This window comes from Anopheles gambiae, chromosome 3 (genome assembly GCF_943734735.2).
Source record: "Anopheles gambiae chromosome 3, idAnoGambNW_F1_1, whole genome shotgun sequence".
Taxonomy (NCBI): domain Eukaryota; kingdom Metazoa; phylum Arthropoda; class Insecta; order Diptera; family Culicidae; genus Anopheles; species Anopheles gambiae.
Genome location: NC_064602.1, coordinates 91,158,910 through 91,172,732, shown reverse-complemented (window position 1 = coordinate 91,172,732; position 13,823 = coordinate 91,158,910). Strand labels below are relative to the sequence as shown.

Sequence of the window (13,823 nt, the reverse complement as noted above, 5' to 3'; positions counted from 1 at the left end):
GTGCGGCAGCAGTTTTGTCGCGGTTGAGAAGTCTATGCCAAAACACGACGTACAAGTTGTCGTTCACGGTTGCTTGAAGCTACACGTGCAGCTTAGTCGCAGGACGTGGGTGGCTTTTTTTCCTCCCCCCCTATGGGAATTTCGAGTGTGGCTTTGAGTGCGCGTGGGGAAGGTAAAATTATCCACCTTGATCTTCTTAACCATATTGTCGAGGGTGTGGAAAGTCTTTTACCGGGCCGTCGTAGCATGTTTGAGCGAGTCAGGCGAGCGATTTGTGTGAGCGGTAGATTGAATTCCTGATAATTGATTAAAAGCTTTGACGGGAGCTAAATGTGGATTATTGTTTTTTTTTTAACAAAAACACCTGTTAGTTAGTTAAATTATTTCATTATTCAAGAGACATATCATACGTCGAAATACTAAGGATCAAAACAAATGGTAATATTATCACTGAACTACCGTATTCAAACTATATATTTTTGATTTTGGAGCCTCATTGCAATCCTTTAAAAACCGCCGTCAAAACGAGTTATTAAGTAAGTTGATCTATCCATTTATTTTAATCTTAGATTAGATTAAAAACTTACAATTAGATTCTTCTTCTTTGGCTCAACAACCAATGTCGGTCAAGGCCTGCCTGTACCCACTTGTGGGCTTGGCTTTCAGTGACTAATTGATTCCCCCCATAGCAGGATAGTCAGTCCTACGTATGGCGGCGCGGTCTATTTGGGGATTGAACCCATAACGGGCATGTTGTTAAGTCGTACGAGTTGACGACTGTACTACGAGACCAGCTCAATCAGATTAAAGTAGATTAAACAATTATAATTACAATTACAATTTACGTACTTCAGGAATGTTTTGTCAAACGAAACTTTGTATTACTAGACACTTTCTACATGGATTCAGTTCAACAAATAAAAAATTGTTACTGATTGTTGTCTGCATTGACTTGACTTTGAATGGTTTGTATACGTCAATGTTTTCTAATACTATACAATTTATCCAAATCCTAATATTATTGAACTATCAGGAATAACTTTGAAAGCTTATATTTCTCTTCAGTCTTTTGAAATGATAATTTTCTTAGTATAAGATTGTCTGCTTTTTGTACACATTTTTGCTTTATTATTTGTGATGATGCCTTTTCAATGATTTAATGTATAATTTTAAAGTTTTAGTATAATTTATTATTAAATAAACAGTGTATAAAATCCTAGCTCTAACCACATCAATGTCCTGCGAAGAAAAAGGAAAGTATACCGCATAGCAGTCTAATACATTTTTCCGATTCTTCATCGCAACAAGACCAGCTCTATGCTAACGCTGTTAAGCCATTAAAAAGAAGATCATCTCTCCAACAACCTGTTTCGATGGTTTCTCGAGCCAAAGCAAGAAGAAGTGAAAAAAATCCCATTCTGTACGACAAATGGCTCCAATAAAATGACTCATTACCAAGATTTATCTAAAGCCAAAAGGGGGCAGGATATGTTTCGAGTGTGGAAGAAGAAAAAAACACATGCACACTAAAACGATGATGCAGCTGCCCGGCTCGGCTATGAAAGTGATTTTTGCGAGCTCTTTCGATGTTTTGGCTTTTACGTTTTCAACGCGCGGTCGTTTGCCGTGTGCCGTGGTTCATGCCAGGCACAAGGCGTCTTTTGGCGTTAATGACTTGCAAATTGTTTCCGGTGGCCGTTTCATCCCATCTCAGCTGTACGTGTGCACCATTTTATATGATGCCTAGCGACGGCCTCCCGTCGTCCCCGGTTGTCTCGATTAATACCTATTTTCACTGCACCATACCCCCCCCCCCCCACCGTTTTCTCAATCAGAGCTAATCGACGGCGAGGTGTTCGTCGAGCAATTTTTATGAATGATTGAAATTATAAATAGAGCATATAAAATATGGCTGCAGGGCAGAAAATGAGCAAATCGAAACGAAAAAAAAACCTACAACAAATCTACATTTATTAGTGCCGCCCACTAACATGCCACTTTTCTTCGAACGCTCTAACCCACTTTCGTAGTAATGGTGAGCGATAATTCATGGTGCTTAATTTATATATATTTCCCCCCCCCTCCGGTACTGCTTTCGATTTTTCGTCCACTGGTTTCAGTGTCTTTTCTTAGTTTTTATATGTGTGTGTGAGGTAAAAAAGGTCGTCACGAGAGGTTTTTTTTATTCTTTGAAGCGTCTGACATGCGAAAAAAACACGAATGGCAGTGTTGGGAACGAAATATAATGCTAATTCGACCACATCTGTTTACATAACCTAGAAACTGAGAGTAGAAATCCATCGGCAAGCGGCAAGGTGAACATTCTCACTCAGACGTACGTTTCGTCCGTTCGTCTGAAGCATTGGGGGGTTTTTTGTACTCTCGCAACTCGCACTTCAATCGCTGCTTTTCGCCTCGCACTCCCCGCTAACCGACACGGAACAGTGTCATGAGCTTGACACAGGCGGAAATGTGATTCTGAGTCTATGTACGCCGGCCGATAATAGACTCAATCACAAACTGTGAAGGATATGGCATACGGGTTGTCTCGCGTAGGCAAGATGGAAACAAGTAACGCATAAACCATACCCGGGGCAAAAACGGGTACCAACCAACCTACACACCCGTCTCCGGTTGAAGTAGCGAATATCGGGGACGTCAATTGACGCTCGGTGCAAGAGCAATACATGTCCCGGAACGACAGCAACAGGGATGTGGTTTGTACAAAAAAAAAGGAATAAAGGGAGCAAACGGGAAATGGTTTACGATTTCCATCGCTCGTGCAGGACGGAACGGAACGGGAACCTGCGTGTACCAGCTGCGAACAGATGTTTCGTATCGATGAGAAATGTGTTGAATTTCATTTCAAACCGACGGCGATCCGGGAACGATCTACCGAGTGTTGATGATTTGCAGGTGTCTGTGTTTTGAGTATTGGGGGGACGAATATATATGAGCACGAATGACAAAAAACTGGACGGTTAAAGAACAGGAGAAGAATTCCGTAGGAACATCGATAAAAGAAGCTTAGTTGGAGTGAGTCATTTATACGATTTTATTGAGCTTATTAAAGCTTTCTTTGTTTCAAAGAGTATTAAACTGTTGTACGAAACAAAACAAATTCAATCAAAACAATCGGACCTCCCTTGGGCTAATTAGAGACGGCAAAAGTGTGAAGAGAAAACACATAAAATGCTACAAAATAAGTGCGGAAAGGAAGTAGAAGATGAAAATGAATCGAAAGGATATAAAGCACTAAAAGAAAAAATAAAAAAAAAGAAAAAGAAAACGTGTGCATACAGCATAAATGGAGCAAAAAGTGTATTGGATGTGACACAAAAAGAAGAAGGAAAAAAAACCCGAAACGGAACGCAAATTTCACACCACAGAGAGGTTTCGTTTCGTGTGAGTGTTGGTGATTCGTGCGTGCTGCTTTTTTTTAAAAATTCTCGTACACACATATATATATTTTGCTTATTGCTTCGATTTTTTCGGTTTGACAAAATGCCAGAGAGAGAGCGCACAAAATTACATTTATTTTTAAAAAAGTCACAGTGAGGAAACACAGACGGGTAGGAACGGAACGGTGGAAGAAAATATGGGATAAAACACGGTATCGTGAAAAGAAGAAAAAAAAAAAACGGACCAACAAGGAAAGAGAAGCAGGAGAAGGGGGGGGGGGGGGGGCGGGAGAAATCCAATAGCGTCAATGGTGACAAACGGATTTGGATCCGAAGTTCGATCGTGCTCTATGTGTTTGTGTGTGTGTGCACGCGAGCATAATTTTAGTTCAATTGGATGGAGGGAGAGCAGAAAAACGAAACCTGGTCCACCTCTCCCAGGGCAAGCCGTTGGGATATTTTTCGATCGTTCGAACACGCGTTTGAAGTTGGTAGCAAATATATGAATATTAACAGACAAAGAGAGAGAGTGAGAGGGAGAGCTAGTTGTTGGAGGGGAAGAAAAATCGATTAATAGGGCAATCTGAACCGAATCATTAATTAGCATGTGTTTGACTTCTTAATGAACGGACAGAAGTAACGAGCTTTTTTCTTGTTGAGCAGCTCAAAACTTATTTATAGCTGGACTAGTTTTGCTGCTTAATTTTTCATAACCGACTTTACAAGACGTTGGGAATGCTTGAAAATACTTCTGAAAATACAATCATAATTGTAAATAAAATAGAAATGCTCAAATAGTTGCAAAATACTGCAACCGTTCCATTTGCTATTGGATTTTGGACAGCAGGAAACGGTCAAAGATACTGGGATTTTTGGGAAAATGGAAAAAAAATGGTAGAAATCAGGAAGATGGACATGTTTATGTGTGTTGTTGTATCAACTATTAGCTATGGGAGCAACAAAGAACAACCATCACAATAGCAACCTTCATTGTCCTGCTTGACGTGTGCCGGCGAGAAGAAGATGTGCGTTCGGTAGTGGTACTCGTCCGAGCCGGCCCCACCGTAGCTGTCGCGCGTCTTGCGCTGATGCCGGCCGGTCATCTTACTCTTCGATCCACCGCCCCCAGCGCGACCTCCGCCCTCGCGCATGTTTTTCCGGAACATCAGATTCATGTTGTGCGTGTGTGTTTTTTCCTCCTTTTTTATACACAGGTTGATTAGATGCTTTTGCAGAATTCTGCCCGGTGGATTGTTGCGGTGAATTTTACAGCGAGCAGAAGAGAACTCAAACACTACACTGAGACTCAGATTTTGAATTGTTGGCAAACTATTTTGTTGTTAAATATATTTTTTTACAATTCACACGATCACTAATCACTTCAACGATTCGTTTTGAACAGCACGGGTAAGCTCACAATTATATGCACCACAGCGCACCGATTCAACACGTTTCTTGTACATAAATAAACGACACTTGCGGCCATAAGAAACGCAAATAAACTAGCAGTGAAAAACGTGCCGACACTCGCGTCACTTATCACGCTTCATCAACGGCTGAGAATAGAAGATCAAGAACAAGAACGAACCACCACCCTTTTGTCTACAGCGTAAAGGTCAGGCCCTTTGCATGCAAATGCAACACACGAAAGACGTCAGCAGCAGATGCAACCTGTTGGACGGTGTGTGTGTGTCTGCGTATTGGGCAATCTTCGTCTGCCACGGGAAAGGCCAAAGCGTACGGAGTGGCCCCGGCCGTAAGGTCACAGTATCGCGGAATAATTTAGAAGCGCAACGCACACGCACGCTGCTGTGATCTTTCGCCCAAATCGTCGTCGGCTGCGACTCGTACGCACACAGAAACTCTACTGAGCGCGATCGGCGCCAGATCGGTCGATCGGTCCTCACAAGTGGTTGGTTGTTTTGCTGGCAGTGCGAGAACAGTGCTCCGTGTTTTCTCCCGCGTTTTCTGGTGCTTCTTGCGCATCAGGTGGGTGGGATATTATGAGCGCATGAGTGCGTGGGTGGGATCGAGACACCGAGAGCTCTCTCTCTCTCTCTCTTGTTCTCGTCGTAAATATTGAGGGATCAGTGAAGAAATGGACAAGGAAAGAGGCAGTTGGGTGTTACGATTATGTCTATTTGGTTTTATGAGATGTTTCGTTTGTTAAACCAAAAAGTTGTGCAATTTATAACGTTTAACTTCACCTCACTAAATAAACACTAATTGCAGCTTGTGAAATGGGGCAAATATTGAATATCATAGATAATTTTACTTGTAGATAATACTTGTACACCCACTTTTAATATAATTCAACCATACCAATGTTGAATAACATCATCAGGTCTCACTTTAGATCTCCCTGGTGAGCGCGCGAATTCTCTCACGACAATTTCCCTGTGTCGTTCTAATTTTGTCCGAAAAGTATGTAACTTCTTCCCCAGTGTGTTCGTGACCCTCAGCGGGCAGTAAATAAAAATTTATAAATATGCACAACACACTAATACCAGCGTCTGACATTAGCGTGAACATTTGTGACAAACCGTACCACCGCCCAGACCGCGTGGCTCGCAGTTTCGCTCCGTCCGAATGTTTTGCGTTGCCTTACCGAATGCTGGTGGTGCTTGACAAGTACAACGCGATACCTGCTGCGCGATCACCTTCACTAAGAAACGTTTAGAAGACACTTAACAGACGCAGTATAAGTTGCTGGAGAGTGTATTATAATTTAACTAGGCTCATAGTTTGCATCGAAAGGTGCAGCGGGACTCCGTGGAACCATCTCGCCAAGGGAACTGCAGCAAGGGATAGATCTATGAAATTAGACACCCATCTGCTATAAATAGTCCCGCAAATAGTCCACTGAGAGGAAGTCCACGGAAGGAGGAAGAGGAGGTTTGTTTTGGTCGGATGTTTGTTTGCGATGGAAATTAGATCCGACAACTCGTTTCCACCGCGCGCCCCGGTGTCCGGTGTACGTGCGCGCGGTCTGCTGCGGTAAAACATGATTTCGGTTGCTCCTTGAAGCGCTCGTGTCGTGTTTGCCGGCACGGGTTGTAATCGGAAGCACGGCCGGAAGCTGTTCGCTCGTAGCATATTCCGGTGTAGTGACATCCGTGGGGCGGTTGGCATGGAGGAGTAGAATGGCATCAAGTGGTGGAAACCTCCCGATGATGTTTTGGAGATTAGTCATTTGCTGTCGAGCCGAAGCTCCGGTGGGAAATCTTAGACATGAATGTTGATTGGTTTCGTGAGCTCCCAGTTTCGAGATGAAAAATAAAAAAACCACGAGCGGTGGTGATAATGTTTTCCGGAGCGGATTGGCTGTTGGAAGTTGCTAGAGAAAAGTGTGCGCCATTCGTCGCGAGGGAATTAGATGGCAATTATTTTAGATTAAATTGATGAGTCCGATGACTTCTGTTGGGAATTGAGCGTTGATAACCAATGCAGAGCTGGCTACTGTTTGCGGTAATTAATCTTTTTAGGTTTTTTGTCTTGCATATTTATAGACAAAGATTGAAAAGGAAAAGATATATGGTGTACATATTTCATTCCCAGAATATTCCAAAAATGTATTGAAAGTTCCTTAAAGCTGCTGTTGTTTTTGAATTGTTTAATAGAATTTGGAATATTCTACCGGCTTATTCGAAAATGTTCAGTGGTTTCATATTGTTTTTGCCATCAATTATCATACAGACTACTCTCACATTCGCCAATTCATATTAGAAAACTACCATGTTTAGCATAGGTGTCCTACGGTGTCCTTAGTCTGATGTTTTACAAACTGCAGGTAAACCTGAAGTGTAAATTTAATCATGTGTCCTTGTTCCAAACATCAAACCTCTTGAAACAGTCTTTATAGAAGGTAAATAGACTGTAATGATGTGTAGCAGCTGCTACCATCTGCAACGGTAGTGAGGTAGTGAACACTATAGAACATTTCAAACAGTTCACTGTGGAAGAACAAGAGCCACATGAAGGAGGAGAAACAAAAACCTCCAATCAAAGGGTGTATAATCTTCTACACGAGGCTCTCAGCTGGAGTGTCCTCGAAAAGGAGTGTGTGTGGTACAACGAACCGTTAGCCGCTGGAATCTTGCCAGCTTGTAACGAGCGGACGTACAGCACCGGGCAACAACATTAGTGTCTGCTGTCGCAATCAACAATTTGTTCGGTAATGTAATATCGCTGCTATGTTTTATCTTTCCAGTGCATCTGCATGAGTCCATCGTTCTTGCTCCACAGCATATAAATTGCAGCACGAATGAATATTTAAACTCGTGCAAAGCTAATCGAATCGATTCATGTGATTTTGTGGATGCAGTGTGAGAGCTGTCTGCCATGGTTGCTAAAGGTGTCAGGGATCACAAATTAATCCTTCTGCAACGTCACTGTCGGATCGTTCATTCAAATGAGCACGGTTTAATGTGCTGTATCGTACCGAAACGGCATACTCTCTCTTTAGCTCTAGCCGAGCTCACCACCACCGTTCAGCATGGTATCGTGAAAGCTGCTTCTCATTACAGCCGCACGGGGTTTGGCGTTCCGGTTGCGGCCGAAGTAGCGAACGACGGTGCTCAAGAAAATCCATCTCGCTAGAGTATGCTCGTCAGACACGGGCACGAGAACATCAATGCCCGAGTTGATGCCAATTAGTATTCACCAGCCGCCAACTGCGCCCGATCCAAAGGCGATGTGTCAGTAGGGATGAAATCTGCAAACGCCGGATCCGAACGTCACGAGCCCGTGAAACGTAATCTAAATATTGCAGGCAGAAGGTCAAGACGGCGGTTGGCGGTTTGTTGGAGCGGCGCGGCAACCTCTACCCTAATCAGAGCAGTTTTTCGTTTGGCAACTTTTAAATAAGATCAGTATAGCCAACAGTTGGTGGGGTGATGATTCGGCATTACTGTTCATGGTGGTGGTGTTGGAAATCCCAACTCACGTACAAGTTCCCAGCGGAATGAGAGAAGAAACCGAACCCATGCTCAGTGGCGTTTCACCGTGGGAAGGACTTTTGCTATCCGCAGAACGTACGAACACCGACTGCAGAATAGAAAAAAAGGAATAGAATCGATTCTTGTCCTATGGGGAAATATTGAGAAAGGTAGTGGCATTTTGTTTGCAAAATATTCTTTTTTTTTCACTCCTAGGGTGAAATGAGTGCAAATAGAATCAACAGTGTTTTTGAACGTGTTTGAAATTGAAGCGATTAATTAACCCCGAACGAATTGCTTATGCTCCATTGTACGAATTAAATCAACAGCAGCTTCCCTTGGAAATGTGGCTAGTTGATGATAACTTAAAATTTAAAAAAATACAGCCGGTCTCCGAGTTACACGTTTAATGGGAATCGAAAACGGCCGCAAAATGCCGCGTATCTCGAATTACTGCGTAAGTCAAATCTCGTGATTTCCACCAAAAATAACACTAATTTTCGTATAATTTTGCAAGTAAAGGGTGGTTTTAGTGACTGACTGAATATAACAATTTAAACCTTTAGAAATTTCAACATTCGATCAAAAGAGAAATTATGTGGAATTTTACAATTGATGTGTCAAATTAGTGCAATTTTGCTCAAAGAACCGTCAACCGTTATCAATAATATAAATTTTACTATAATAAAAATTACTTAGGCACAATGTTTGAAAGGGTTTGATCGTCAATTTTACTCGGTGATCAGGTCAGTTAGTCGGTCAATCTCAGAAATAAATTTATATAAATCACATCAAAGTCAGTGAAATGCAAAAAATATCTAATTTGGAAGAAACAACTATGTAATTTTAAACATTTAAACTTTTAAAACTGTTGACAATGCATACTGTCGTTAGGAAACGTTTTGTGGAATTTTCCCAAGCTGGCAGGTCCGCAAAAACTTGAAAACTTAAAGAAAATATGACATTTTCATGACATTTAAACAGTACGCCCAAACGATAGAATTTGCCGAGGGCAAGAAATAGAAAGCAACATATCATATCAAGACCGCCGAGAAGCAGTACTGACGTCATTGTGAACGAAATGTCATCATTTGTGTTTTCTGTTTTTGCAAAATGGCCAACCACGGCCACCACCAGGCACCAGCAGCACGTTTGTATCGTTGCACAGTTTCTTCGTGCACAATTAAGCATACGGAAAAGGCAGTGCAACTTAAAATAAAACAACCCGTGTACTATCGCAACACAACTATTGTTTCTCCCCCCCCCCCCCATCGTATACTACAACCATTTTAAACTACACTATAAAGAAACGGAAGAGAGAAAGCAAAAACAAAAAGATGAATTATTGGTGCAACTTTGTACCTGTTTTCTTGATGTCACTGACGATAATAAAGCGCTTTCCTAATTATTTTTAATTTCGTGGGGAAACGTAGCAGCAGCACCACCACCACCAGCAAGCAAGCGTGGAAGAAGCCGCACGGGCAACAGATGCGTACGCGAGCGATAGTTGCGTCGTGTTTGGTTTGTTTGCAAGCAGGGATAATTAAGCGCACATTGCACAATTCATTTCGTGCAACAAATTCAATGTCACCATGGGTGGACGAGCGGACGCAGGCAGCGTTTTGTTGGCCGGACCATTTCCATTGCACGGCGGAAGTCGTAAACGAGCAGGATGATAGGTTTTAGAACACAAACACACACACACACACACACAGCCGGATATAAATGATCATGAAATGTTATTGCGTGTGCGTAGCGAGTTGTTATTGGAAAGCGTGGCGCCATAAAATGGAAGCGGTGGCGGAAAGCAGACATTTGATTTGATTTCCATCGGCGGAATCGAGCGAGCGCGCGAGCGTTTTTTTTGTTTTTTTTGTTTGTTTGTGTGTACGCATGTAGAGCATCCGGGAAGCAGTCGAAACAGTGCACAAGCACCAACAGCGAGAGAAAAGAGAGAGAGAGAGAGAGAAAAAGAGAAAAAGGGAGAAAAAATACAGATTCATTAATTTATTTAGTTTTATGTATATTGGATCTACACAATCGACATCTACCGAATGGAATGGCAACGGGAACGACAAACCGTCAAATAACTACGAACAACTGTCATTGTCAAAACTAGAGCAATGTGGGGACAATCTATTGGGGGATAGAACAACACTACGATGGATTGGAAGAAAGGGCAAACATCGAATAGACAGTTTAACGAACGTTTAACAGTAAACATGGGCGTTACGATCGAAGTGTGTGCAGTGACCCTTCGCTAGATCGATCTAGTAGACGCTAGCCTAACTAAGGTTTGCTCAATATCATGCAGCATTCTAAATCGAGAAGTTTTGAAGCCCTTGGGGACCGCTTTCAAGGTCTAAACGGGGTTTCGGGCTAGCTTGTATGCTGTATTGTATCCGTTACTTCACTACAAACTAAAACACACACACTATGACACTTCTACGACGTCAGCTGAGTGGCACGCGGGAACGAAACAATAAAAATGTAATGAGCTTCTGTGTCCGACAGTGTCCCCCCGGGGGTTATGAGGGAGATCCAACGAGCCGTAGCTCGAGTACAAAGAACCTTGCCATTGTTGGCCGGGACGAATAGCGGGCAGCACTCCCTTCTCATTGGCATTACCCCCGGGGGAGCGATCTTGAACTTACAAATTGTTTAGCGCCCCGAAAGAACCCTACCCCACCCCTTTCCCAGCTCCCCAAGGATGCAGCCTCTGCTGCGGAACAACACGAGCATCTTGAAGAGAAAATGAGACAGCAGCTAAGAAAGAACGATGCTGACGAGTGAGTGTGCAACGAGTGCCAAGTTTTGTGCAATGAGAAAGTCTGACGGGATAAAACATTTTTGGCATAGTTTTATGGCCGGCATATTATTATTGTTCTACCCCGTCCGGCGAGGGGAGGGAATGGTGGAGGAATGGGGTGGAATTACTGTAGTACTTTCTTCGTCGCTTCGTTCCCTGTCTCATTTATCTTTTCTGCTCGCTTAAATGCTGCAGTGGATGATACACGAAACGATTGTTTTCGCTCTGTAATGAACTGGCACTCTAGACTTGTTGCCATGGCATCGGAAGGAGGAGGGGGGCATTGGGGCTGCGGGGTTTGTTCGTTTGCACAAAACTATTCAACTGGCAGCCAGTCAAAGTGCTCTCTGTTGGTGGGTAGTTAGCATCACTTCATTAAAATTACCGCCGTTATGGCATGATTGACACTTCCCTTTCATGCAGGGTGATAATAATAGTTGTAAAGGTTAGAAAAGACCAACTTAAATTGAAACTGAAATTAAAATGCACTCATTGTATATCCAGTGAAACAAAAAGCAACAAAATAAAAGTGTTTGATTTGTGGTTTGTGTCATGAATGAAAACTACCAGGCGTCTCCATCGGATTATGGAATCAACCATCTATAATTATGCACTGCTATAATATTTTAATTTTAACCTTACGTAATAAATTCATAAACAGTTAATATAACTGATTGACTTTTTTCGTACACTGTTTGGGGTAGCAAATCGAAAAAAATACGATTGAATGTGAGTGAATTACATAAAATAAACTTTTTTTTTTAATTTAAGGCAATACCAAACTACATATTCAACTGTTACATTGTGAAACATACATGAACTGTAACAATGTCAAATATTGTATTTCCTTTGATAAAAATATGTTGTTATGTTTAATATAATTAAGAATAAAGCATTTTGCTGAAAATACGTGCAAAAGAATGGAGGAATCGAAAAATGTGTTGAAAGTTGTGGAATCGATTCCGGATAGTGGGTCCGGAATCAGTTTCTGAAATCGGTTCTGGAATCGACTCCGGAATCAGTTTCTGGAATCGGTTCGGGAATCAACTCTCAAATCAGATTCAGCACCGCAATGAGAATCGGCACCGAAATCGTCTCAGGAATCGGTCAGAATCGGTCGTCTTCGGAATCAAATTGGATTTTGGTATCTCAATGAGAATGAGGAATGAGTGTTTGGTTCCTATGCAGCTACGATTGTATAGTCGCCAAGAAACTTGTAAATTTACTTGTTAAATATCCATTCTCATGAAGATTCCGGTACTGATTTCGTTTCTAAAACTGCTAAGCAACTCTGAATTTCTATTACGAATCTGATTGCGATTTCCGGGCCGCAATTCAGCCGTACGATTGCGATTTAGCCGTACGAATGAACGTGTTTATTTGTATTTCTATATTTTATCCATCGTACTTTTTATCTGAGCTTAAACATATTGTACGGAATTCCAGAAGAAAACATTTAAATTCCTCACTAACCAAGAGTTATATCCTCCAGGGCACCAAAAAAACGAAGCGAAAAATATATCTTCTTTTGGTAGAAAACAAAGCATGACGATGGGCAGCCGCAGTTGGGTAATGTAATTTACAGTCGTCCCACGCGGTGCACGCAGACCCTGGGTGGTTTGTTTCGCTACTGGACAAATTGTCTTTAAAAAAAAATCCAAATAACACTACAAATAGGGTGATAGATGGGGGCAACGAAAATCCGATTATCGTATGGCGCTTCTTTTTTTATTCATACCGCACTTCGCGCGAAGGCAACAAACTTGAGAAACAAATTAAATTTAAGCAAACAGCCTACAAACACTTCATTAGGTTTTGCCGGCCATTGGAGTGGGGGAGGGCAGAAAATGTATTTTTCCTATCTCATCGCAACAATGCGTAAAGAAAAGGGAGAAAATGAATAACCTAAACGTCTTCCATGAAAAGCATCACCATTTTTCACCTCCATCAGTGTACACCTTGGCACCGCAGTGGGTACTTGGGAGGCACGGCACGGTGACAAAATGAAGGTTTTTTTCTTCTCTCTTTTTGGTCTTTTTGGTTGGCTGCTATTGTGTGCCGACACTCCCGACTCCCGGCTCGTTTTAATCTTGGCAAGTATCTCATCTTTTTCCTCGGCAACAACGGGCAGGCATGAGTTTAGATTCACGTTCAAGGTTGTGTGTGGTGGTGCGTGATTTTCGGTTCTTTTTTTTGTTCGCACATCAGCATGGCGAACGCCATTGTCACGCCCCTTCGGGCCAGTTTACCGCCTTCCAGCGCGTGTGCTTGGAAAATCATTAAAACTGATATTTTATAGACGGTCGTAAATTGTGTCCCCCCCTTGGAGAGCAGGGGCTGTCGTGATCAAAAATCTGCTGCTTGATTTTTTGTACGTTGAGGTTAGTTGGAGTTGAGAAAAAATACACACATACACACATTGCTGGTCAGTGGAGAGTAGCGATCACATTTTGGATGATGGTGCCGATAATGTTGAAGCGTTAAGGCACATCAACAATAGGAACCATCCTAAACGTAACATTCACAACACTTTGCACCAAATTTTCTCCATTTTTTATGCGAAATAGAGGGCACATAGTGTGTGAGCGGCAACCAACAACGTGACGGTAGCAAACACGCGAAACACGCGGCACACAAAAGAAAGGAAAGATACAAAAAAAAGTATTTTATTCGATT

At 42.2% G+C, this 13,823-nt stretch overlaps 1 protein-coding gene across 6 annotated transcripts in view; it reads right to left on the bottom strand.

The window, feature by feature from the left end:
- Positions 1 to 13,823, bottom strand: part of LOC133393876 (ankyrin repeat and ELMO domain-containing protein D) — a 68,131-nt gene that overhangs the window by 26,495 nt on the left and 27,813 nt on the right. For 3 of the 6 annotated variants that reach the window (XM_061660785.1, XM_061660784.1, XM_061660786.1), the window contains exon 3: positions 9,701 to 9,739. The exons of 1 other annotated variant lie outside the window; for it this stretch is intronic. In XM_061660785.1, the coding sequence (XP_061516769.1) occupies positions 9,701 to 9,739 (39 nt within the window). Of the gene's footprint in view, positions 1 to 4,386; positions 5,710 to 9,700; positions 9,740 to 13,823 lie in introns of those variants that run through there. 2 more of the 6 variants (XM_061660789.1, XM_061660788.1) reach the window with 2 other exon arrangements.